At 43.4% G+C, this 27,439-nt stretch overlaps 1 protein-coding gene across 2 annotated transcripts in view; it reads left to right on the top strand.

The window, feature by feature from the left end:
• CREB3L2 (cAMP responsive element binding protein 3 like 2) overlaps positions 1-27,439 on the top strand; it is an 81,590-nt gene that overhangs the window by 34,258 nt on the left and 19,893 nt on the right. The window contains exons 2-6 of one of the 2 annotated variants that reach the window (XM_030481079.1): positions 7,686-7,902; positions 22,723-22,889; positions 24,462-24,549; positions 26,278-26,459; positions 27,092-27,238. In XM_030481079.1, the coding sequence (XP_030336939.1) occupies positions 7,686-7,902; positions 22,723-22,889; positions 24,462-24,549; positions 26,278-26,459; positions 27,092-27,238 (801 nt within the window). The remainder of the gene's footprint in view (positions 1-7,685; positions 7,903-22,722; positions 22,890-24,461; positions 24,550-26,277; positions 26,460-27,091; positions 27,239-27,439) is intronic. The other variant, XM_030481080.1, reaches the window with a different exon arrangement.

Here is a 27,439-nt window from a genome sequence, read left to right as displayed (position 1 = left end):
AATGCATCTGACCTGAGAGCTTAATCCAGATGCTTGCTTGCAACACAGAATTAATAATGTATTTTGAGGTCTCAGCCAGGGACGCAGATGGGGGGAGCCTTGTTGAAGGGCTTCCAGCTCACTGACTCACCGCTCTGGTCCTTGTGACTCACTCCTCTCTGACTTTGGCTCTTCTGGGGAGAGGGTGGGAAATAGCAAAACATGTGCCCAGCCTATTGAAAAGTTAGACTAGATCCAAGAACTATGCACTGGGGGAAGGGCAGGGGAATGTGAGAAGGATTTTTCTAATTTATGTGACTCCCAAGAGGCTTAGGCTAGGAATGAGCAATAGCATCCTTTTCTCTGCGTGCAGACAGTGGACTTAAGAGACACCGAACTTCAGTGTTGTTTCTCACTCTTATCTCAACTGCACAAAAAGGGCTGCTTTTTTTTTTTCTTTTTTTCTTTCAACCCATATTTAGTCCTAGTTATTATAGAGTTTAATTTTGTGGGTTTTTTAAACTTCTCTTTTTTAAATCCAAAATACTTTTTTTGGAGGAAGGAGTGGGTAGAGGGTTTTAAGAAAATAGAAAGAATATTTTGGAACAAGGAAAGGCAAAGGAGTAAACATGGTTCTTGAAAAATCCCCCTGATTAGTTGAATACATCTCTTCTTTGCTGGTAGTGGGTTGGAAGTACTTGAGTGTTTGCAGCGGAACTGTGTGCATGCATTTGTGCATAATGGAGTGGATTATAAGATTTGCTCAGCATGACCTTCAGCATTTCCAACTGTGTAACCTGAGCAAGTTGGGAAGATGTGCAGGTTTAATTACCATGTAAATCTATTAGCTCTGAATTTCCTGGCATTTGTTTTGCTGATGACGCAACCTGAAAGTTATTCACTTGGTGGATTTTTTTAAATCTGACCATTTTTTATTTATTTATGTTTAAAATGAGTAAGTGCTGGTGTGAGACTACATATTTGCTGTTATGGTGGATCTCTTTACTGTTTGCAAATACCAATTTCATGTTATTCTTCATATCCTCCTGCAAATGAGGTAATTGCAGTGTAGTTAATGACTAAACAGTAGAGAATTTTACAGGAGAGTAAAAGAACTGAGCAACTATTTCTCTGTATCTTGTTTTTTGTTTTTACACTGTAGCAGATAAACACCTAGAAATCTGCCCTTCTTCCCTTGGCAAGTACCTAAGCCAGGGTAGTGTAAATCCCTCTGCTTTGTTATCAGCATGTTTTAGGTGTGACTTCGGGGACTGTTTACAGTCCTTAGTCTCTCTGTTTTCTTCTGTGGCTGCATGTAAGACTTCTTTCCTGCCATCAGAAAGCTTTTCTAGCTATTCAATCTTCCTTCATCAGGCTGAGAGAGAAAAGGATCTCTGTGTCCTGTTTAAGAGTAAGCAGTTAGATATGTCAGCAGTTGCATGCTCAGTATCATGGTCTGTCCAAGGGGTCTCAGCAAATCAAATTTCAGCTATTTCAGCTGTGGTTGCATTAATTTTTTCAAATATTCACTGCCAAATATAGTTGGTGCTCCCATTCCTCACCTTGCCCTCTGTCCCCCCAAATTAATGCAATACCAAAAGGTAAGCACCCTGGTGTATCAAACTGTAATAGGGTACAGCCTTCTGCTCTTCCACTCTTTCTCCCTGTGATGATGTTGGTGAGTGACTATGGGGTTGGTCTTGTCTCTCTTTCAGCCTTCATCTTTGGAATCAAACTTACAAAAAAATACTGTATTGCTGCCAGGCTGTCCTTCACTTCTCATCCTTCTAAGAGCAATGCAGCAGGAGCTTGGATCTGTGCCTTGTAACAGTGATATATCAACACACCCCATGCCAGTAGAGGAGCTCTTCTGTTCCCTGCAGGGCATATGTGAGTGAATTGCAGAGGTGAGGCTACAGGGTTTCCATCAGTAGCTCTTCTCAAAGCTGACAAAGATGGGTATCGCGGGGTGCCACAATATGTGGCTGAGTTTGGAGAAGAATGAGTGGTGGCCAGCTTCCCTGCTGCAAACATAAAGGATTTCTAGAAAGGAAAGAAGTTAAGAGAAGTGATGTACCTGAAAATCTGCAGAATTTGTGTTCTAATATCTGAAAATTAACTGATGCCCAAGTGCCAGTGAGTACCGAGAACAGCAGTCTTGGTTGTTGGAAGCTGGTACACACTGACACCTCCAGTCCATCACCGATTGCACCAAACTTGCAATTGGAAAATCAACAGCACTACCAGCAAGATATCTGGGAAGAAAACAGCTGCCTTCAGGAAGCTTTTTAACCTATGCCTTGGGGTTTAACTTTGGGATTGGGCATGCAGAAAGCCACGGACTTCTCTGCTGCGTTTTCATCATTGGTAGGCTTGTGTGTGCAGTCCTCCACAAGCAGCATCTCTAGGCATGGTTCTTCATTAGCTAAAAGGGGCAGGTCTTTGCTCCAAGACCCTATGGATAGATAATGCGTTTGCAAACCAAGGCAGAGCTAATAGCAAGGTGCATGATCCCTTCTAAAGCTCTTGCCGTGCAGTCAAGTTTAGAGCTCAACCCAGGAAGGCTGACCAGCATGTATGTGTCATGTATAACAACTGGCACCTTGCCTGTATGCCTCAGAGCTTGAAGCCTTTTGTTAGCAACTGTGACACCTACTCAGACCTCCTCAGCTCCTATATAAGCAGCTGCCAGATGTCTGTGAAATGTGTGCTTGGTTCCTTGAAGAGGAGATGGTATCTCCATGTAGCCATGCTGCTTGATCTGTTTGATGCTATTAACTAGAAATGATGCTATCTTTTGTGATAGTTTGTGTTTTATCTCCTATGCACCTTTGTTTATGTAAACCACAAAAGAGCTGCTGAAGAAATTATTCCCTTTTCTCTCTGTTATCTTAATGTGAGAGGAAATGGGGGGGTAGGGGCAGAAAGGAAGGGGCAAATTAATGTCTGTGGTGCACGTTTACTTCCGCATGGATGGGCGCTGGTTTGTGGTCTCTCTTTCCTCTCCTTCATCTTCTCAGGGAGCACTGCCTCTTGTACATTATATGGACTCTGATTCCTTTGATACAGAAGTAAGGACGGAAGTCAGGATGCAGTCCTTGCCCCTCACCCCCCATTACTGCTGCTCAGGCTTTACAAGGGATAAATATCAGGCAGTTTTGTACCTGTGGGTAGATGGTGGGCTTCATTTTTATCCTGTGGGTGTCTGTTGGGTAGAAGGGATGCTCCCACCTGGGCAGTTCCTCTTGTGGAGGGAATATTGATGCCTCCAGGATGGGGAGACCTCAGGGTGAGCCAGGAGAGAGCCATTAACTCCCAAGAGGGGAATATCATGAGTTTGTGGGTGGTTCGCACCCCAGCACGTTGCATGTAGGCTGGCTTGCCCTGGGCTGCTTGGAAAGCAGGGCTTGTTTTGCAGTGTGTCAGGGTGCTGCCACTGCAGCATCCCTCTGGGGTGGTTCTGCTGGAACGGGTGGATTGTGTTGCTGCAGTCGGTATGTGGGACTTGGAGCTAACACAGTGCATTTTCCAGGTTCAGCCAAGCCTGTTACTTGTTTAATAATTCAAATATGAAGTGTCATCTGGGGCTTTTGACTTCTCTTCATTCCTTTATCAGTGAGCTCTTAGTCAGTTTTCTGAGCATGACTGTTTCATTTTAGTCCATGTCACATCTTTAGGCAACTGGGGCTAGTGCTTCTGGTGGGGAAGTCAGCGCTGCCATGCACCTAGCAAAACCTGAGTCTCTGTTTTACTTCAGAGGTGTTCATTTGATGAGACCAACTTTCGTCCCTTAGGCAGAGCTGGAGAAAAGGGCCTTTGTCTGGCAGGAACAGGCAGATGCTGTGGAGAGCCGAGCTCGCGGCACAGCTGGTCTGGAGCCAAATACTACCTTCGAAGCTATCCAAAACCCACTGTGCACCCGAATATAAGGGCTCTTCTCTGTTTGCTTACTGCAGGGTGATGTCTGTAGGTGTTCTGTGTTCCCCAAAAGCACCTGGGATATAGGCAAGAGCAAACGTCCAACCAGATTGGTAGTAGAACTCTGGGGGGCTGCAACTGACTTCCTCTTCTGTAAACAGGAGCACTGCTAGTTTGTTTGTCTTTTCAAGGCTCAGGGGAAAGGGGATGCGGAAGATAAGGTTACATCTGTCCTAAATCCCTGACTTTTTAGAGGTTAAAATCCCAGCTGGACGCATCTCTTTGCTATGTAGAGAGAATAATTTAATAATTCAAGCAGACTCCTTGTACCAACACATGTCTGCAATTAGTGCTGTGACTGCCAGTGGGGTGTGAGGATATCAGGAAGCTGGCAATGGAGCTGTCTAGAGAGGTATTAAAAACAAGGCAAAAAAAAAAACAAACAAAAAGAATAAGAAAAAAGAGGCATGTTTTCAATGCAAGTGCTCTTTTCTCCTTTGTTATTTTAAAGGTGAACTCCCTCGATGAAAGACGCCAAGCTGAAAGCCATAGACAAAGAATTTCTTTCTTTTGCAAGCAAATATATGTACAGATTGTAAGGGTAAAAGTCTTAGTTTCCTCCCTAAAGTGCCCTTTCCTGTTCCTGAGAGCAGGGGGTAGTTGCTACCATGTCAGAATTGAGGGTTCCTTTGTGGCTTTCCAGCCCTGGAAGTGGCTGATGGCTGCGAAGTTGCATGTGGAAGCAGAGAGGGGAGCATGGAGAGCAGCGGAAGGAGGGTTGGCAATGGGAACTTGCTTTGAAGAGACAGGGGGAGCAGCATAGGTGTAGGTGGAAGTTTCGAAGACCGGGAGACCTGGGTGGTTTCTGCTGTAGCTGCTGCTCAGATGCCTTTTCTGTTTTAATTCTCCGGGCAAATGGACCTGCTTTCAATGAGACAATTGTTTTATTAACGAACAAAAAATTTAAAGTGAGCTAGCTTTAAGCAGCCAGTGTGGTAGAGATGTGTAGAACATATGGTAGATTCCTGTAAATCAAGTGGTGCTGGTGGTTTTTTGTGATTGCTGAGTGAGAAGTCCAGATCCGTAAAATTGTCTGTGCGTGGAGTTCAGTAGCTGTGTGGTCTGACCTGAGGCAATTGTTTGAGGCTTCTCTACTGACTGGTGTTCAAATGGTCTGGTATCACAGACCATTAAAAATAACATTAAAAATGATAATGAAACTAGAGAATCGTTAAAAAAAATTGATTGACCATTTATCTGCTATCAGACAATTCTGTTGTAAGTGCAAATTCCTTTCTTCCTCACAGTTTGCTGCTTTGCAGCTGCATGTAAAAAGGAGGAAGCACAAATGCTGATGAACTTGTTGAACATCCTTCCCCACCCCAAGATCCTCTTTCTCTCTGGCTTTGGGAAGTTGAATGTTTGTTTCCTTCTTTGCTTTTCCTGAAGTGGTTTTAGGAAGATTCCCCGTTCAGAAAGGGAAAAATAATAAAAATAATCTAATCTAGCTACCTTAATCAAATGGAAGAAGTAAAATGACATTTGATATGAATTTCTTTGCTATCAAAGCAGTAACAGACAGAAGGCTAATAGAAATCTTTATTTGTCAATTTGCCAAAAATAGACAAGCAGCCTGTGGTCATTTTGTCTTTCAGTTGAGTCTGTTAAATTAGAACATCTGAATAGTGTCAGATTAAATCAACACTTAGGTATGATATTTTCAAGCCTCAGATTGGATGACACTGGTGACACTAGCTGTGTGTAGAAAACAGGGTACAAATACTGTTTTGCAGCCCTAGTTCAGCATCTGCTAGTCATCAGTCAGAATAATGCATGCAAGAACTAGAAAGAGGGAAATACGCAAACAAAATTGACTCTCACCATTAGCCCAAATAAAGTGTGTAGACTGGGGGGAAAAGGTTGTCCTTAAGAAAGAACTGCTTTTTTATAGGTTCATCCTCGACGTTTGTTGTGGTTGGGAAGCACTTCTCTCTCTTATTTGTGCTCTAATGGCTGCCTACCATGTTTTACTCAGTGCCTTTATTGATACACCAGAGTGTTCAGCTATTCTTGAACATCCTATTTCTTCTTTGTGTAGTGGGGAATTGTAGTTTATACTTTCATCCTTGCAGATGTTGGGAGGCAGCCCTGGATGTCATGTGCTAGTGAGTCCTGGTATCAAAATTCAAATAAACAGGTCTTTCTAAGGTGGTCATGACCCTCTTGCTGAGTCATCTGAGAGTTAGTGTTTATTTAGTTATTTAGTAGTGTTATCATTTACAGTAAGTAAATATGAGGCTACAAATCTGTTTTGCCATTTGTGAAGGCTTTCCTTTATCTAGCTTGCTGTTCCAGCATAGCAACTGTGGTCCTCTGTTTACTGCCTTATGTTTAGTAAATATTTTCTTTTCCTTGGTGTCAGTCAGAATTGACTGAAGCCCTATTGATTGTGAAAGAAGGCACAGTTAGCATTCGAGAGCGTCTTGGAAGAGGTGCTCAAATGTCCAGGGGACTTTGTGAGAGCTGGCAGTGCTCAGTGTTTTTCAGCATCAGGCTTCAAGGCCACAGGTGCTGCTGGAGCTGTGAAATGTGTGTGTGTGGGGCTATAAACACACCGCTTCTCTCACGGGTTTGTACAATATTGACTTGTTTAATTCTTAATTTAGCCTTCAGGAAGCTGGATCTTGAATTTCAGTGTTTGTTTCTGCAGGAGAGAGCAAGATAAAGAGCCAAGATCAATACTGCTTGCAAAAACAGAGCAAATCAAACAGACATAGACTTTTGTAGGATCATCCCACAGTCAACAAAGACTCCTATATAGGATGGTAGAGAATGCCTGATTGTTCAGAAAAGCTTGTTATAATTCATTGTGCAAATATTTTTGTACAAAACCAGAATTCTTCGTGTGACTGTGACTAGCAGGAATGGTTTGTTGCAGTGCAGTTTCTTGGTCTGTCAAAGATGTAATCTTCTGACACTGGAAACAGAACCAAGAAGAGTTTTGGCTATTGACGGGAACTGTGTGTGAAGTTTCAAGGAAGTAGATGGCGAGATTTGGTTTGTGCTGATTTTGAATAAAAAAAAGTGGTAATTAGTACTGGCCGTCGGGAGCTTTAGCTCTGGGGCCTAGAAGCTGGATATGGGTTCTAGTCCTAGGTGGAATGTAACTCCTAAAATAGATACATAAATCAACCAGGAAACCTGTTTTATGGCGAATGTGTTAATTGCTTGGCTGGGGATGTGCATGGACCCGTTTTCCTAGAGCGCACTGTATGTTCTGCACAGCTAAAATAGTCTTACGTGGTGTCGGAGTCTGTCTCTTTTTTTCTCCTCTGCTTCAGTGAACATTAACCCAATATGTTCTATTCCGCACACAAAGTGTTCTGGTGATAAATCCTGCAGGATCTTTCATTGCTGTCTGGGTGAAATGTGCTTTCCAGGACATTGTTTTTGGTGGCATGCTGTAGTGAGTGCCTTTGGTGGTGGGGGGAGGAGGCTGCTTAAGGAGACAACTACCATGCTTCTATTTAATGTTTTTGTTACAAGTTAATCACAGGCTCTTCTGTTGTAATGTATGCCTCTGAGAGGACTTTTGTTCTAGCTCTAGCTCTTCAGCTTGAAGTAGTGATTGGAGGAGGAGGTCTTTAGGCAGGCCTGGTAGATCCTGCTGCTGACTGGCACGGGTGCCCCGTGCAGATACTGGAATTGTTCTGATCAATGCTCTGCTGTTGTTGGCATGACAGACAAGCAAGGAGATAAACTCCCCCTCCTCTTTCTTATCTCCACAGCACTTCACAGAGTTCCTGGATGAGTTTTCACCCGATGTCCTAGGCCAGCTCTTGAATGATCCCTTCTTGTCTGAGAAGAATGAAATAATGGAGGTGGAACTGTCTCCGGCATCCCCAGCACCCCTCATCCAGGCAGAACACAGCTACTCCCTCTGCGGGGACTCTCGACCCCAGTCTCCCTTGACCCACATCTCAACTGATGACAACTTTACTGAAGGTAGTACACACTGAGCCCTTGTTCGTTTGCCATCATGATGCAGCAATTAGATGTTCCTGGTGAGGTGATGATGCACTAAGGGTGCACATTAATGCTCTTTGCTAATTGATATACTTACAATGAAATCAGAGAAGGAAATTTGTCCATAGACAGGGAAATTGTGCTTAGCAGAAGTTACCAGCTTTGCACTATAAACATCTTGTATTAGAAGTAGAGTTCCCATCAAAAAGAAATGGGAGAATGGCCAGAAATGCACTTGTTTCTATGTATCTGAATCTGTAGTTGTTGAAGATAAATGGAGACTGATAAACCAAATGAGTCAAATGAGGATCACCATGAAGTCTGGGTACTGTAGAACATGATATGTGAGCAAAAGGATGAGGTGGGTTTTGTTTGGTCTTCTGAGAAAAAGCAAAGTGGAGATCTTATTGCTGGCTATTGCTAGCTGATGAAAGAGTGCAGAGAAGACAGAGCTGGACTCCTCTGAGATACAGAGTCATAGCACAAGGGGTTGCAAGTTGCAAGAAAGAAAATTCCAGTTGGGTGTTAGGAGGATTATTTTCACCGTGAGAGTGAGTCAGACATTTGAACAGGTGTCCAAAGAAGCTATGAAGTCTTTATCTGTGGGGAAATTCAAAGCTGAGCTAGGCAAGACCCTGAGCAACCTGGTCCAAATTGGCCATACTTTGAATGAGGAGTTGGGCAAGATGATCTCCAGATGTCCCTTCGAAACTACATAATTTCAGGTTTATTAAAAACAAACAAACAAACCTTTTAAAGTACCCTTATTTTCAGTAGTGAATATCTGGAGTTTTCTGGTATCCCAAAATGAAAATCAGGTAATCTTATTTATGTTTCTAAATACATGTGTAGGGATGTAACTTCAGCTGTCTTGCTGAAGTCCTACAGACTTTCTTTTCCTTTTCGGAAAATAAAAAAGAAAAAGGGCAAAGAAAAAAATTAATGCCCTTTAAGAAGTTATTGGTGATCTTGTAAAGCCATAACTGCAGTCTTATGGATTCTGTGGTTGTAGGAAATGGTGATGCACATGAAATTAATAAAACCAAGAGCATTTTGTAGCAGTTATCTTTAATTCAGCAGTATAAACATCTGGAGAGGAAAAAAGGGAAATGCAGGAATGGTGGGAGGAAGACATCCGACCTGCTTGTTCCGGTGTGGAAAGTGCCTGCTGGCAGGAAGGGGAGTTCAAAGTGAAAGCTAGTGGTCGGTGGAGGAGCAAGGCGATGAATATCTGGTAACTATTAGGAATAATCACCATGGCAGATGTTCACTCCTAATAATTGGTTTAATGTCTTCAACGTTAGCTTTGCAGTAAAAAGCAGTAAAGTACTAAGCTGCATCACAATAAAAGAGAGAGATTAGTGCTTACTCTAAGCATTAAGAAGCTAAGCTGTTTATGAAGATCCACCAGGACATGAGTTTTCAAAGGCTGACAGTTTCGTACTCCAAAGCACTCTCTTAAAACAAGATGTGTCTGTTAGAGATTTCATGGGGGGACAACTAATAAAACCTGTGAGAAGGCTTTTCAATGGTAACATCATCTATATAAAGCCTTCCCATTTTGTATTTCCTAACCATTTTATGTGAATATCTTTAATACATATAGGGAAATATTAATTGTAGCAGGAGAAACAAGCACAAGAAACTTCCGAAACCAAGTTTCTCTGAAAGTTAACAGGGAGAAGGTTCAAACTAGGCTAAAAGTGAGGGGAGTTTCCTTTGGGGAAAAGTCCTGAAGAAATTCATACTGCTGAGACCACTGGGTAATTAATAGAGCTGTAGTCAAATGGTGCTTTAAAAAGCCAAGAAACATTAACAAGTGGGTTTAAAAATAGAAAATGAATGGAAAGCATTTCATGTTCTGTTCACTCTGCAGAGTGTTTCATAAGAGAGGAGGGGGAGGAGAAGTTTTTCTTGGTCTATAGGATTTTATTTAATCTTAACCCTGGAATCATGTTCACAACCTTTCAATACCTGTCAACTTCAAAACAGTGAAGCTCAGAGAAACACTTGAGGAAACTGCAGAATTACAGTTCACACATGGCTGGCTGATAGGTGTTCAAAGGCATCACCCTGACATTTTTCAGTCCTTGAGTCCATGAGATCAGGATAGTGGGATTTTGTGGGTGGCAATACTGCAGGGTTTCACACTGGTGATTGAAAGCATCTCTGTTGTTAGATGGTGGAGGTACTCAGTGCTCCTGACATCTCTGGTGAATGTCAGTCCACTTGGTGGAGTAAGGGTACAGATATTGGGAGCACCACTGTCCTTTTGGGGAGCAGGAGGTACAGGGTGTGGAGGGGGAGATCCATATGCTCCAGCATGACCTTTTACTGCTGGGGAACTGGGATTGGTTTTGTGGAGTGGCAGGGGCTGAGAAACGAGGTTGGCTGAGGGACATAAAGAATGTGCAAAAAATTACTTCTCCATGTAAGCACCCCACTGAGCAGATTGGTGAGCTGTTATACCTGTCGTGTTTCCATGGCTTTTCCATGGCTAGGCTTCATGATTCTGCAGGACCCTGCCTTGCAGGGCTGAGATTAGAAACAGTCTAGTGAGGATGCTCATCTATGACACTTGCATACATGTTTGCACATGTGCTATGGACACACGTGCTGTGGACCTGCGTGCCTGCAGTGAGCAACAGTGCAGCAGTGTGAGGAGGATGGCACAGAGCTGTTAAGCTGGGTCTGGATGCCGTTTCAGAGCTTGGCCCTTACCTCTCAAAGACTAAGGGGCTGGTGGTGTGCACAAGGCGTGTGACAGGCTTCTTGCTTTGTGGTGAAGTCAGATGATGTTTCTTCTTTGTAACTGTCTTAGCAGTTCTCCTGACAGTGAGTGCTGGTGGGTTATTTCTCAGGGAGTGCAGAAATGCCATCCTTCCTAGGCCAGTGAGCATTCATGGGCAGGCAAAGACAGGGGAAATGCGAGGAGAGGGAAACTCCAGGATTTTCTAGGTCCAGGCCCCTTAGCCCGTATAGCCAGATAACCCACACTTGGAAGCGGCGCCTGTTACACACCTTACTGTTGCTGTCACACCAGCAGTTACTCTGTTAGTGTGACCTGGAGCTGCTAACTCCTTTCAGCAAAGACTTTTCAGGTGCCATGTGCTAGTGTATGTTGAGATGCCAGCTGGCTCCCCATACCACTTCTAACTCAGTGCATGTTAATTGTGTGATGCTAATCAGCTGCTCAGCCCTTGGGTGCCATTTCTGTGCCAGGAGCGGGTCGGTGGCTGCTGAGCTGTGTGCTGGCTTGGCCTGCCGGTGAGTGGTGCACTGTCAAGCGACCATGGGGGACAAGGGTGGCTTCTACCACGTGGGTCTCGGGTCCTAAAAGGAAACCTATCTGCCTGCCTTTAAAAATAGCTTCAAAACCTGAAGTTTGTTTCCATGGTGACAGGCCTTTTGGAGATGTCTAGGAGGCAGGCATGACGGCTGGGGATGTGTGGCCTGTCCTGGGGCAGGGTCCTGCCATCTGCTGCCAGGCCTGCCCCATGTTGTGTTGCTCCACTACCCACCTTTCTGCCCTTCTCCTGCAGTCCGCGCCAGCCTGTTGGAGAAGGGAATTGGATTTTAGGAGTTGTCTCCATCTGGTTCAGTGGCACCCAACGTCTGCAGCAGTTTTCATCTGTGTATTCACAAGTGCAGGGTTCCAGAGCCCAAGAGTATGGGGAAGCTGTCTTGTTAGGCACATGATCTTCAAGGCAGGTTTAAGCCATTCAGTGTCTATTTCCATCTTTGTTTTTTTCCCCCACCATGTCTCCAGCAACCTTACTGAAAATGCTGTTGAATGTTTCCTGTCAGCTGTTGTGGTGCAATGAATGATGACTCTGACTCCATAAGCACCTTCTTGCACACTGTTGCAGGGGAACAGTTAACTTCTGCCGTGAGCTGTTCTTGTTGGTCATTACCTGGCCATTACCACAATTCCTACAGTTGCTAAATTGACCTATTCATGTAATTGTAGATCTTATATAAAGTTTTTTTAAAGAAGTGCTAGAAGTGTAAAGCCTGTCGAACTCATAAGCCTGGGTTTAACTTTTCCAAGAAGTCCTGTTGACCTCAAGGTGAGAGCACATTTATGTGTCCATAACATGAAAGTCCCGACACTGGTTTTCCCCAGTTATTTAGTCTTCCGACTTCACTGTATTGAGGCTATTTCCCAAGCTTTGTGCAGAAGAACTTCCCTGAATACTCACAGCTTGTTGCTAGTGTGGGGTCTCTGAGGGTGTTTGTTGCTAAATCTCTAGTTTGTGAAAGCATTGACAAGAGCAACTATTTTAAAGCACATGTGTTCAAGACATCTGGCATTTAGTTATTTGGTTTCCCACCCCCGAGAATCTATTCTTATATTCAATTTTGCATAAACTTCTAAGACTAATGATACTAGAGAGAGATTTATAGCCTGACCTTCTTGCTTGTAGCTGGCTGACTGTGGACTTCTGTTTGCCTGATCTGGTGAATAAGGCGTCTGGCCTGAGGAGGGCTCTAGGCTGTAACATAAAAAAGGAGGCTGCATCCCATGTACCAATGATCCACACCGGTTGTGCTGTTGCCTCTCTCACAGCAGGTTTCCTCTTTCTAGTTGAGAGCCTTGGGGTTTTTGAGAAAAATGCAGAGTAGCTGTGGAGAAGCACACTGGGTATTTGTGAACTGGAAAATGTTTCTTGGAAGGAAATGAAGAAGCTGGGCAGGGAGGCTGAGAATAGGGCCGATGGATAAGGGAGACCTCTTGCTGTGCCTCAGGGCCTTTTGGGGCACGTGTTCGCTTTAACAGTTGTAAACAGTTAGAGGGAAAACCTTAGTTTTCTATTATGGTTAGTGTGTGTCTATCTTCAGTTTTCTACTCTCTGCAGCCTTTTGGAAAGGGAGGACTGTGGGTCAGAGAGCCAGGAGCAAGGCAAGGCCTGAGTTTCAGCCTCCTATGTGACTTGAGATGCGAGTTTGGGGTCCTTCCCTACCTTCCCATGCTTTGTCTTGCCAGCTGTAGGCACAAACTTTAGGATAGTGGCTGCCCATAGTTTTGGAAATGTGAGATCCATGGGTGAGAGCCGATTACAAGTAATACTGTGGGGCTGCTGTGCAGCAGGAACATGGAGGCAGAGACTGCATGGGGCTCTTCATCCTCTGGGATCAGCTCAAGTGGTGGGGTGGTTCTCAGTGTGTGTTTATGATTTTTGTGTGTTTCACTTTGTGAGCCCAGCAGGGCAGAGACAGTGGGCAGCCAACTAGTCATTTGCATGGTTCCTCTCCTCAAACTGTGGCCAGGTGGCTGGGTGCCTTCCTTTCCTTGTCCCTCGAGGGCTCTGCTTTTGAGACTAGTCTTGGTCCCTACCTGCCCCTCCTGTTCGTGCTTTCCTGCTCAGGAATGCTTTGAAGTTACTGTTGGATTTGAAGAGGCTTGCCTTGGCTAAAGGTTTGACAGAGTGATTGCAGAAATGGTATGTTTCTATTTTACACTTAGCTGTGCCAAAACTGGGCCCGGTCCCAGAATATGATCTGTATTGTTATTGGGTTTTTTGCTGCTGAGGTTATGGTTTCCTGTAATGCGCTTTTAAAACTTAAATTTTGTTTTTAAACTTCAACTCTGTCTCCCTACATGGTTTGAAAAAGAAAAAACAAGCAAGAAACCCAGAGGAGACAAACAAAACCTCAGAGATCATTGTATGTGGCTCCCACTTCTACAGAGCAAATAGAGCTTTCAACAGTAAATGCAGGCCTCACCTCAGGCAGTGCTTTGTACAGGGAAATGCTTGCTTATGTATGGAGTCCACAAGCTATAATCAGTGTCATGTGCTGTCTCTTTGTGTAGAGGCACCTGTGGTCTTCATACATTTTGTATGTTATACACACACATAATATATGGGTATATAGTGTGTATATATGAGACAATATATTATGTGTAGTGGATTATATATCCTGATTTTATTTTTTTGTATAGGCTATATCTAGAGAGAGAGAGATGCGTTGTCCTGCTTCTGCCTTTTTTTATCCAAGTACTGAATCAGTGAAATGAAAATGGAACCTCTTCTGCTCTGACTTTAAAGTGTGGACAAAAGAATTCGTTTGTGTTTTGAAAAGATGCTGTCAAAGCCATACTGATAATTTTTGTGAGCACGTTCCAATGCAACTTTTATCCTGTGTGGGTTTTTATTTTTGTGTGTTTATTTAGGAGATGGGGAGGAAGCCATTTGATGGTGGTAGCCTATATTTGGGTGATTTTTATGTGGAAGGGTAACAGTCAGCATCTGCAGTTTTAAAGGATGAGAAGACTTTTGAACTTCTATATACCCAAGGACTTTTGAACTTCTGTATACTCAAGGTCCAAAATCTCAATGTGTCACACAGGCAGTCAGGCCTGTAACTTCTGCTTGGGCAGTAGCATATCTGAAAAATGCCGGTTTTGTTTTAGAGGTGGGTATTTTGGTGCTTACTGTTAATAATTGACCACTTTATTTGCAGTCAGATCTCCTTTAGCTTCTAGTTCCACATATGAGATCTCCTTATGGCCTTTCTTCCTGCTGGAGCAAAGAACCGTATACTCTTAGAAACCTTTCTTCAGGTGCTTGTAGACTGTGATTAAGTCCCCTCTTGATTTTTGCTTGGATACAGTTTAAATGAACTGCACTTCCTTGGTATTTCTCTACAGGGGCTATCTTCTGGCGACTGAGCGAGTGTAGTTCCTTTCTAAACAAAGGGACATTTGCAGTTCCTTTCCAAAACTGTGTCAAGTGACCACAGAAGCTGATTTCCCGGGAATAGTTTCCCTAATGATGCATATTAGGGGAATACTCCTCCCACTTCCAGTCTTGCTGTTTCTGAAACCAGTGATCTCATTCTCTCTGCAGTGTTGCACTGGGAGTTCATGCTCACTTACTAAAGGCTCTGTGAGCATCAAGTCCTTTTAATGCCAAAGCCGGATTGCTGCCATAAAATGGATATGCCTTCACAACATTCAAATGGGGCATGGGGAGAAAAATTCAGGCGGGTGAGAGAGAACTGTTTTATTTGAATGTAGTGCTTCTGTGGATAATTTTCACTTATCTTATAAGAGGCTATGATTTTTTTTTAGGGCATTTAATAGTATCAAGCTTTAAGGCTGTAAATCCAAGCTACCACCTCAGTCTGTGCCTCACTCCCATATAGATAAAGGGTGATGCTATAAAAATAACATTTTTCTACCCCTCAGTAAAATAATTAAAAACATCAGGGACTGTATCACTATGCTTGGGTAAAGTCTTAGTGGGAAGGGAGGTTAAAGCAGAACCTGTAACTCTGAGACATCTGGCTTGCTTTACGTGACAAGATGATTCTGACTGAAAACTGTCAAATTCTCTGCAGGAAAAAGGGTATTAACCCTGATTTTTTAGGTATTGGAGGAACAATGTGTCCTTGTTTCTATCTTAATAACTTTGATAGTGATACAAGTAATCTGTGGGGTTTAGGTGGACTTCATGCTGCTCAGAGAGGGGAAGCTGGTAAGACTGGTGATCCTTTGTTAGGAGAATGGCTACTTAGGCTGTGCATTGTGATTACTTTATATCACTGCTTCTCATCTTTGCCCATTTATTTAATTCCTCTTTCCTGGCAGGCACTTCAAAAAATAGGACCCCAATGCTTGGTAGTCAAACAGTATCTCCTTTGTCGAGGCTGTTTCAAGCGGTTTGGTTTCATTATTCGTGGTGAGAGTGTGTTTGCATGCTGGGAGGGGGAAATGCCATCTGGAAAATCTGTAAGAGAAACTGTTTGTCAATGAATATGGGCTCTCACCTCACGGGAGATGGGGGATAGCTTTAGTGGCATTGGAGTTCAGCATTTCATACATGATAAACAGGGCTTGTGCCCCTGCAAGGGTGTGTTATGTGAGCCCAAAGCTGGGGACTGGGGATGGTGTGAGCCCAGAGGGGAGACAAGGAAGCAGTTATTCCTCCAGAAACATCTAGTTTGACTTTGGGAGGCTGGAGAGGCTCAGACTGCAGAGCTGAGGGCTCTGAACTTCCCTACGAGTGGCATGTCCAGCAGCACAACCAGAATCTGTGCATCAGCAGAGGCCTCTTTTAGGTTCCCTATGGGGTGTTTCTGCTGACAGAGTTGGAGTGGCCATTTTCCCCAGAAGCAAGTTATGACTATTCCAGAGGTGTTTTCCCCTTGCAGCTGTGTTTGCAGTTTGCAGTTGTATTTGTGTGGCATAGGGCTAGTGGACACCCTTGGATCCTGCTGCTAGCTGTATAGGGGCAGCACCCTCAGAGGTAGGATGCAGGCAAGGACCCAGTGCTTATCGGAAGTACGGCTTTGCAAAGGTGGACCCTTGGTGCAAGTGCAAACGCCATCTGAGTCAGAGGGTCTTATTAACCTGTGATGAGCTGAGTCTGAGACTGCATACTGTTGTGCAGAAGCCATGTGGGCTGTGCATCTAGGCTCTGTGGTTCATGATGGCAGTACAACGTCTGTCATGGACCAGAAGGAATTAGTTGAAGCCCTTTTGCTCAAATCCATGACACAACTAAGAGGGGGATTATTTAAATACGCTTGGCTGGAGAGCAGTTTGACTCATGAGGGATCTTCTTGCATTACCCTGTCCAGAGATGTCTCTTCTGATGCCTGTGCAAAGCACTTTGACCACTAGTCTGTGTGGTCTTCTTAAGTTTCTGGGTTTGTCTTTCTCTAGCTGTTTTATCTGTTGCTTGGACAGTGAACTTGAGAAGGTGAGAGTTGCCTCTTCATTCTGCTTATGCAGATAAACGTATCCCTTGATGCTTCTACAGGTCTTGTTTGCAGGCTTGTTTCAAATGACACGCAGTCATGCATCTGTTTTCTGTGCGATTATAATCTGTCACGGTGGTAATAGTGGTATGTGGTTTTTTCTTTCCCCTTCAAGATTAGGTTCAGTGGTACACCCCTCATGTGGGTTTGTTACCTGGTGGTGCTGTCTTCCTTTTTACCGTAGGGGAAAAAAGGTGAAAATTAGGTTGTTTCTCTGAGTACTTGTGTTCTCTGTACTTGGGAGGAGTGAGGGAGAGGTACAGAGTGCAGCTCTAATTTCATTTATTTAAAAATACGCAACAACTCACCAATGCAGCGTGGTTATCCATACAGAAAGTGTCTCTGTTAAACTTTTTAATGAGTAGTGCTGAAATGAATGCGAGGAGCAAGGCAGATGTTTTTAGTTACTTCATAAGCTCTATTTTGCTGTACATCTATCACAGAGGGTAAAATTTAGTCAATATTGGAGAAGCTCTATTTTTTTATCTGGAAAGGAGGTGGTAAGTTGGACAAGATTGAAGAATCACTTGGATAGAATAATGTTGGATAAAAAATTAGTTTTTAAAAGGAAAGCAAAACTTGCTGGGAACTTTGATATTAAAAAAATGTACAGTTGAACTAAGCATTTTTGACCTTGTTTTCCACTTTTCCTCCCCTGCCTTCTCATAATATTATATGGAACAGGGGAAGAAGCAAAATGTTGTGGTTCTTCAGAGAAGTATGAGTATCCTAGAAAGCTGCACATGGTGTTGTTATGAGACTGTGTTTAATTTTTTACATATACAAAAATGCAGATATGTTTAAAGATGGTTTTTGACAAGCACAGGAGTAGTATACAGTATTTCTGCCATGTACAAACACAGACCTTCTTGGTTGTGTATTTTTCGTGTATGCCTAAATCACACATACTGATTATCGCTATGATTCCAAGCTTTGATGCATAGAGAAGCACTGAAATCCAGGTCTGCTGAAAACTATCATCATAATGTACATGGTGTGCAGCATAGAGAGAAGTTGACTTGGGTGTGCTGTGCACCCAAAACCAAGCACTTATGTATAACTCAGGCTTCATAATAGACTTAAGGATCTTAAGCTTTCATTGTGCAAAATGTTGCATAGCCTTTTCCCTTTTGGGTGTAGTGATCTGGAGAAAGAGAACAGGGAAAGTAAACTTGTGGTATGTTGAGTAGACCCTACTAGCATTGCCCATCTTAACAGCAGATGGTGGAACCTGCAGCAGGATTAGGAAATAGAGACAGAAGACAGAAGGAATTTGCTACTTGGACACCTTGCTGTAGGTATGCATGACGTGCAGTGCTTACACTTAGAGTACTAAGGGAATTATGTCCCATTTTGAGTTTCTCCTCTTGCATTATCATGTACACAGCATTTTAGAACACATAGCTTGTTTTATCTGGGAGCAAGCTGGACTTGCAAGGAGTGCAGCTGGGAAAGAAGAGGACATGTTTAAAGTTTTTCCTATCAGTGTTAACATTGCCCAGTTCACTGATGGAACTTATTTTGGCACTTTGTAAAGCCCCTATGTTTTGTTTTTTGTTTGTTCTTTTTATAGTGGCAGATGCATACTAAACGTGAGTCTACAGGAAAAGTGGGATGATCTTGATAGCAGAAGCGGCACACAAAAGCTTTCTGAAGGAATGTAACTTTAGACATGGACACAGAAGATAAGATCTTAAATGCATGTGTCACAAACCCTAAGTTGCTGTGATGAATGGGTTGTCTGGATGCTTGGGTTGAAACTCTGATGTTTAACTTCTAGAAGTGGTAGTATTCACAGCTGCACCTGAAAACTCAGTGCATACTATATTTTGATAAACTATAGCAACAGTGCTAAATCGTCTGAAAAATCCAATTCCAGTTGTCTCCAGGTGGCTGTTTTAAATTACTAGATACTTTTTGGCCTAAATCTCTCCGTGGCTCACTTGAATTTTCAGGACCTCTGTGGAAATTAATTCAGGTTTGTGAAGCATTTCCCTAGAAGGGAATTAAATAGCCCTGTGGGAACAGAATTTGAATTGTATTGGGTAAAGGAGAGATGAGGCTGTGCATGAGACTGTGAGAATAACAAAACATGGAATAACTCCCCGGTTAGGGGAGCACCATGCATTCTGCTTGTTGGGTAAGGCAGAGGTTCTGTAGAGATGTTGATCAATAGGAATCACATTCCTATTTTTAGGTATATATAATGTGCAAAAGTACACTGAATTAAACCTTCATAAGTAATTCTTAATACCTGGGTGCTTTGCAACATTAATGTTCAGTTAACATAGTTCGTATGTGGAATTTATCAGTTCTAGTTAAATTATTGCACAGAGAAGCGTTAGCTGAGCAAGTGCTGTGTAGACTCCTTAAATGCCGTATTTCGTGTGCCAAAATGCCTAGCATTCATGGCCTTGTGAAAGGGTAAGAAAGGAGAATTCTCCTCTAAACAGTCATTTCATGACAGAGCTCTGAAGTTCATAGGAAGTTTCAGCTGGGAATGGGGACTGGCAGCCTGCATCACTTGTTCAATAGTGAACTTTGGAATCAGTGTTTTGAAGCCTGAGAAGAGATTTTTTAACAGCCAAAGTGGCCATCTTTAGGATGTTGATTTTCCTAGCCATTTGAATAGCTAAATCTCTTGATTAGGCTTTCTTCCCTCTATGTCTGAATGATTTGCAGGCACATTTTGCCTCACCTTAGCAGTGCAGTGTTGCCCTATTCATATCTGTCTAGAATACTGTCACCAAGATAATTTTCTCTGCCTTTTGTTTTGGGCTGTCTCAACAGTTCAGGGGTACCTTCTGGATCATGTCAAATATAAACATAAACACCTTCAATTTCTCGACACCAGTCATCTGCTCTTTCCACACCATGTCTTGCTTGATTTAGAGAAGACAGCACCATTTTCCTCTAGTGGGTCCCTAGAGCCAGCCTCTGTCCTTTCATTTCAGTATTTCATGAGCACCTTCTTGCTTGTTCTGTTTATTCCATGAAACCTCTCTGATGGTTCTCCATACCCCTCCATCTGAAATACTCTTGTTTTGGAGGGTGTGCTGTGCCTCTCAATATGACCAGTATTCTATAGCCTGCTCAGTTTTTCCCATTTGCCTAAATTTGTCTGGTTTTGGCAGAGTAGACTAAGGTGCTAAGGGGCTATTATAAGAATAAACTAAGAATGATTTACAGATAATGTCAACCTCCTGACAGAAAGGAGAGTGGGAAATGTCCTGGTAGCTGTCTTAGAGCAGAGAGTAGGAGAAAAAGTAGGAAGGGGGAGAGTGTCAAGGTGGGATTCTAGCAGTGTGTTGCTCTGTCTCTACCTTTCTCAGGGTTATTCATTTGGAATGAAAGCTGTCACAATGCATCATAACAGGCAGTGTCAAAGAAGTGTTAGATGCAGTTCTTCAGAATTATCTTGGTGTTAAATGCAGTATGTTGCTGTCGCTGAAAGCCATCCATAACCCTGCAAACTGGTTAGACTGGCTTTAAAGCCTAGAATAACTCCAAGCAATTTGTGCGGATCTAAGTGGTGATGGCAGGAATGTCAGGTTAATCAGCAAAGTCAGATTCCAGAGGAGTAAAATGGCCAGCTGAAGGACAGCATATCTTAGTTTTACAGCAGTTGAATCCTCATAATGGGTCTCTGAGTTAGAGGTGACAAACACATCACAAAGTGCAGCCTTAGAGGACATGCCCTGTTTTGCTGGGCAACTACGACTAGATTTCTCTTCTACTTGCATGATGATACAAATCTCAGAAAGTTCAGGGCTAATTACTTGCTTCTCTAATAGCTCTCATTTATATGTAGCCTTCCTTCCCAAAGGGCATCTAAAGTAGATTACAGATGATCGCATTGCCACGTGTAGCTTGCCCCAGAGGTACAAGAGGCAGCAAGCGGAGGCTCTGCACAATGTGATGTGGGGGAGGTTTTGGCAGAAATTATCCAAACAAGCATTTTAAAGTTGCATTTGCCAAGGGATTCTGGATTTCCAGGTAAAGATACCACTTTAAAGCTCTTATCTGAATGATCCTCACACAGCGAGGCAGAGGTAGTCCGCAGGTCCACTGAATATTTCATTGCAGTCAGCAGGGAGGGAGCTGCACTCTCGTGTTTGTCAGTAGAGAGGCTCAGGGAGAGTTGAAAGAGAGCAATGTCCTCACTCCTGAGTTAATATTTAGACAATGCTACCTCTTTTTTTCATAAATACTTCTATTTTTATATTTCTGCATTTCCCAGAAAGCTTTGGGAGTAAACTCCTCGGAAACTTAAATATGGCATTTGGCCCTTGCTGTACAGTTACTTCTCTCGGCAGAGCTGGCTCGCTGTTCTTGAGCTTCTGATTACAGGATACATATTTTTCATTTTTAATTCCTTGGTGTGTCTTTACTCAAATTACCTCCTTCCTTGCCAGTGGTGGAGGTTAGGTCTCACCACAAAGTAATTACTAGCACTGGAGATGAACGTGCTTGTCCTTTCTTCCAGTCACCCAGCTTCTGCCCAGTGCTGTGCACCATATGTGTGTGTGGTCTTAACAGCATGGAGGGTGTAAGCCTGCTCTTATTTTTGTTATCTGTTTGTGGCTGAGCTCTACTGACGCCTCACCAGCTTGATAGGCTCAGATGTGTAAGGAAGGGTCTTGTATCAGCCTTGCAGATTGCTGGTGGCGCAGCCACAGCACCATGGCTCCCTCCCACAGTGTTGATGCAGCATGCGGTTAATTCAAAGCTTGGTTGCTGTTTACTAGCTGTAAGGTGTACATGCTTGCTCTCTGCTTTAATGCCATGTATGCAGTAAATACTCTGTATGAAGGCAGGATAAAACTTTGAAAGAAAAAAATCAAGACTCTTTTCTTTTATGTATATTTGGCCTCAGATTCCAGCTGCTTGACTTCATGAGCGTGCTCTCACAACTACCGACGAGTTGTAGCAGAGGACTGTGCTGCGTGCTGTTGGGATGCAGTACAGCTGGTATAGGGTACTCTCCTGCAAGGCAAAAGAATTTATATGACTGAACTTTGGCAGTAGGGATGGGAATAATTTTAAGGCAGAATTACAAGTGCCAAAAATGCATTTGATTTTTTAATCTTCATTTTTTTAAGTGGGGTTGTAAATAGCCTTGTAGGAGTGTTTTAAAGGTTGAGTCCTTCCAAATTCCTCTTCTATCGTATTTTAGACCTGGGATAGTAGGTCTCTTCTCAGCAAGCCAAACAGTGGCTGCTTCATGAATGGAAATGGGCAGCTATCAACTTGCCATGCCAACCACCTTCCAGTTCTTGACAGTGCAAGGCAAACCTTTCAGCTTTGTTCAGTGAAGAGTTGCATGACTTTCTTCTGAGTAGAGAGCTTGCAGTAAGTGGGGCTAAGGGACAATTCTGCCAACACATGATGCACATTTCATTGCTGTCAGTCAAAATATGCAACCCATGCTGTGACTTCCAGAGGCTCTGGGGAGGAAATTAGCATGATCACCACAGCATTGGTGCTCCTGTCAGATTATCAAAGCCTTTATCCTCTTTTATACTTACTAAATGAATCCTTGGGGGGGAAATTTTGAAGTTAGGAGTGTGAAAAATCCCTTGTTTTTAAAAGTATAATATCGCCACTCCAGCTATTTGACGATTGCAAGCAGTAGAAGGAGCAGAACTCTGGCTAAATGCTGTCTCTACAAGGAGGAATAAAACTGAGTCAGCAGGCATTAGCATGTGTAGGACATAGCTCCCTGGCTGCTTTACCCAATGTCTTGTTTAGTCTTGTTCTCCTATGTGTTAGCAGCTTTTGGCAATGTACAGTGATTAGTGTCCTGTGTCTTTCCTCACTGTGTATCCTGGGGCTAGGATTAGGTTACAGCCCTGAAATGGCATGGTTGTCTGCATTGACTGAGAGCTGAATAGTAAGGGCAGAGTTTTGTTCATAGACTGAAATGTCTTCTGTGTTTGTTTCCCTTCTCTGGAGGAGGAATGACATTATTTTCATTTGTAGCCTTTCTATCTCTGACCTAAACATGTGGTGTCCAATTTCCTTCCCTGGCAGGTGACCTGGAAAATGAGGAATGGTGTCTGGCTACAGAGCTTACTCCAGCAGCAATAAAGGCTGAGCCAGTGTTGTGCGAGACATCAGGCCTTGCTCCCTCAGTCAGTCTCACTGTCACAACCACATCACTGGAGGGGGAACAACCTGAGCTACAGACGGATGCCCTGGTACCTGCAGATTTTCTGTTCTACCCTCTGTGCAGTTAGCTACAGATTCTCCTAAGACTGCGTACCAGTATAGCCTCCTTGATGCCAAAGCTTGTCAAGTCAGGGTGCACGCTGCAGTCTGCTTTAATGGTTTTTAATGTTTGCTGTAAGAACTTGTGCTTCAAAACACCTATCTGGATCTTCAGATCTTAATGGTTGAATGCACAATTTTCTCTTCTATGCCAGCCCCAAAGCTTGGAGCTCATGAGGTTTTAGAAGTATTTAAACAGTTTCTGATGAACTAGTCCCACCTGAACTGACTAACCCATTTGCCCTATTAAGCCTGTGACAAGCTAAGTGTCTTCCATAATAACTTGCTTAAATGCTGCAGTGCCTTCCCCTAATCAGAACAAGACTCCTTGTTTGAAACAATTGGAGAGTTTCCCTTATTTGCCTGCTAAGTCACTTCTGCCAGGTCTGTGAAGTTTTGACAGTTCAAGCTGCTGCTGCTGCTTCCACACCAACCTGCCTCATGAGGAGCGTTTTTGATGCCACAGCTGGAGCAGCCAGTGGGCATTCTTAAGGGCTTAGTTTGGCTATGGTTGGGTGAAGGAGAATGAACTGCTGCAGCTGGTAGCTCACCAGGGTCCCCTGTGAGTGGAGGAAGAAGCATGACTGTTCTCAGTCCCCAGGGTGCGATGTCAGCCCAGGCCAGGTGGAGTTAGTATATGCTGAAAATAAATTTTTCCACTTGGATGTGGATCAGAAATATGTGCAAAAAATTATTTTGTGAGAAACTGAAAAAATTAAACATGAGTTTCCCATAATTCTCTTCTAGTCTGAATGTGCTATCCACAGTACATAGTCCTGCTGTAGTCTGGAATGCCATGATTTGCAAAGAGTATGCTAGGACTAGCTGGCGGCTCATTACCATTGCATGAATTAGTTACACAGTTATTGGGAGAGATTTTGGCTGCATTGAGCTTGCTGATGTGCCAGACCGATTTCCTCAAGCCTGGGACTGTAGCACACAGGCAGGCTCTGGGCAACAGCTTGGCAGCCTAGTGCCCCAGCCCCATCAACAGGGCAAGCATATGACTCCTCCAAACTTCAGTCATCCGTGACTGTCTCTTTTCCTGCTCCTCTACATTGTGAAATGAATTTAGGTCTGATAATCTGGTGCCTCAGTATCTGGCACCTTGTTCTTGCTCCCAGATGACAACACTGCCAGCAGTGTTTCTGTCTCTGCTCGAACAGACTGTGCGGTCCGGCAAATCCTAGCGGCAGCTCTGTTGCTAAGAGAAGTAATTTGAGTGGGTTGCATGCTAGCTTTCAGTCTGAAATGTCATCTCTGAGGCATAATCTTTTATTTAGCTAAATATAGGAGTAAGAAAAACCATAGTGGGAGTAGTCAGGGCAGTATTCTCTGTAGCCTGGTTTAGCAAACTGTGTGAAGCAGTTAAAGCTTTGCCTGTAGCAGAGCAGGAGGAGAGGGAACCTCTCCATTTATGGAGAAGTCATCCTTGAATCCTTCTGTAAAGATTTTTACGATGTGTGCTTTGAGTTTTCATGCTGTTAATTTCTCTTTTCTAGATGAAACCACTGAGCCAGAAAGTTCTTCCAGAGATTAAGTTGGAGCCCCATGAAGTGGATCAGTTCTTGAATCTCTCTTCTAAGGAAGGTCTGTTAATTACCAACCTGAAATGCAGGGGGAGATGACCAGAATGCACAATAAATGTACTTTAGCCTGATTAAATATTTGGCTTCCTCATTTGCCATGTTAATCTTTAGGCTGAAGCTGTTGCCTTCTAGGGATTCAACTCAGGCTGCTGAAGAGCCAGCCTCTCGCTGACCCATTTATGTGTTTTTCTTGTGGAGGGAGCTTGAATCCTTAAAGTACAGGATTATTTAGGCTAGAAATCAATTTGAGGGGACTTAACTAAGGCTTAGAAAACATGAAGAGTGTAAGTGGAATTGTTACTGTAAGAGGAAATGTACTCTGATACAAAATCAGGGATGTGAGTTTATATGAAATTTGAAGTTAGGTGCATCTGTTTGTAGCATATTAGTTTTAGTTGAGTTTTTAAGAATGATTAGGATCCCTTTGCGCTAATCTGTGAATGAGGAAGGAGGAGCAACGATCCCTGCCCTGAAAATTAAACAGTTTTGTTGCGCATAATCTGTTAACACAACAAAAGTTTGAAAGAGCTAAATATTTGGGCTGAAATTTGAGCAGATAACTGCTTCTCATACTTGATACTCTGTTAGTGAACTCATTTGTGTAGGTAAGTATAACCGCTCTAGGGAGAGAAACAAGTGATGTAGCAGGTGGAAAAACGGAGGCTATATCTCAACCCAGGGAGTAGATTCGATTGCTCATTTTGTGGGATTAAGGGCCTTGCTGTTTTTGAAGTGTGTATCTTCTGACAAGTACTAGAGTTCAGATGCTAGACAGAAAGAGCTCATGTGTAATAGCTTTTTTTTGTTACTATTTTTCTTCATTCTTCCCCCACCACCCATTTGATCTTTTCAACTCAAATTTGCAAAGTATAACAGAAGTGGAAGGTGGCAAATTCATCCCTGTATCTTCCTACTCCCAATTCTCATTGCTGTAAATCTGTCTGAGAGAAGAAAATTGCTTAGTTATGGCTGTTTGGACATCCACTAAATTATCCATGTAATATGAGTGGGTGAGACATTGCCCCTTTTCTCTTGGTCCAGACCCATTTGGTCATAACCAGCACTTTGCTTGCCAATTCTAGCACAGGTTCTTTTGGCTGCAAGTGCAGTAGAAGTTAGCTTATGTCCCTGGATAGCACAGTGTGAGAGAGATTCCTGTGCTGGTTGCCTATGCTGCTCCTGCTCCATCAGTACACTCGCTGTCACAAGGTTGTCACTTCCTCCCAGTTGTGCCAAACCAGATCCTTAGGAGGCAGATTATTTCTCTCCTCCCTTTTCATAGAACACCTTGGATGAGATCCCTCCTTTTGAAAAATGCCAGTAGTTTGTTTAATCCACAGCAAAGTTAGAGTAGCCTACTGGTTTTGGAGAGAAAGTATGCTGGCTCAGAGCCCCTCTGTTAATGTGGCTTCCCAGGGACAGGGGACTTGTATTGCAGGGTTATGCTGAAACCTCAAAGCAGTTGGAGAAGAAGCTGTAGTGTAGGTAGAAATGTCTGGAGCATATGCACAGAGCCCTGTTTTGTCTGTTGAGCCTAAAGATAGCTGCTGCATTTCATTCCTTCTTGGGAGACCTACATGCTCTGAAAATCTTACAAGATGCCACTTTTGCTTGATCCAGTTTTTAGCAGACAGTCCTAGACTTGGAAACTGTATAGTGGCTGTGGCTCTAGTGGAAATTTAAATTAGCACCTCAAAACCTTGTGTTACATGTTTCTCTTGCCATTTAGCAGTGGATCCCCTGCATTTGCCTCCAACCCCTCCCAGCAGCCATGGCAGTGACTCTGAAGGAGGGCAGAGCCCAGCTAGATCGCTCCCTCCTTCAAGCCCAATCCAGCTACCAGCCACAGCTAAAGTGACATCGCGCACAGCTTCAGCGCTCTCCAATTCCCCTCTCCTGACTGCACCACATGTAAGTTGGGTTGGCTTTTTCCAGTCTCTCTCTCTCTCTTTAAGTACTGGGTTTGCCATTGATTTGCTAACTTTCTGTTGTTCTTTAGATGAGTTGATCTCTGGTCAAAACTGCACAGCCAGTAATTCTTGCTCGCTGGTCTGTTTTGTTCCCACAGAGAACAGTGTGTGCTGCTTTCTAAGTTGAGACAGGGTTCAAGAGTGTTATTAGGTTTGTCCCACCATGGATTGTGTTTCGCATTAGGGCCGAGCCCTTCTGGGTTAACCTGTCCCTGGTAGATCTGAATCTATCCTCTTGTCTTGTCGAAAGCAAGTGGTGACCTTCAGGAAGGGATTTTCTCATTTGCCTCTTTCCCTGTTTGGGCCAACAGAAGTTTTGCTTTTGGCCTTGGTTTGTGCAGAGCTGGGCCGAGAATAACTGTTTTGAGGGAATCCTGTCCCAAAGGTTCAGTCTCTGAATGGAAGCTACCTAAAAGGTCTTCCAGTTCCACACATTCCCAATTGCAAGAGGCTGCTGTTTTAGTAGGCAGTTTTCTGAATTGGGAAGAGCTGCTGCCTGTCTTCCCTTACACCCTTTTCTCTAGGGCTGTGTGCACTTACTGTTACATCGTTTCATTTCTATAACACTTGAAGAAATTACAGGGGACTGGTCCACTCATCCTGACAGAGGAGGAGAAGAGGACACTGATAGCAGAGGGGTACCCAATCCCTACCAAACTGCCCCTGACAAAAGCAGAAGAGAAAGTGCTGAAGAAAATCCGCAGGAAAATAAAGAACAAGGTAAATGTTAGTTAGCTTTGCCGGGTCATTCCAACTTACTCTTCATTTAAAAAAATGCTGCAACAATTCTGCAGCAATGATCTGTGGTATTGCTGAATGCTGTAAGATGCCTTTTAATAAAGTGTTTTTCTTTGTTCCTAACACATGCATCAAATTGTCTATCACTGACTGTGTGCCTCTGTCTAGGTATTTACCTGAGCA

Source organism: Strigops habroptila, chromosome 3 (assembly GCF_004027225.2).
Source record: "Strigops habroptila isolate Jane chromosome 3, bStrHab1.2.pri, whole genome shotgun sequence".
In the NCBI taxonomy this organism is placed as follows: Eukaryota; Metazoa; Chordata; class Aves; order Psittaciformes; family Psittacidae; genus Strigops; species Strigops habroptila.
This window is presented reverse-complemented; position numbering and strand designations above follow the sequence as displayed.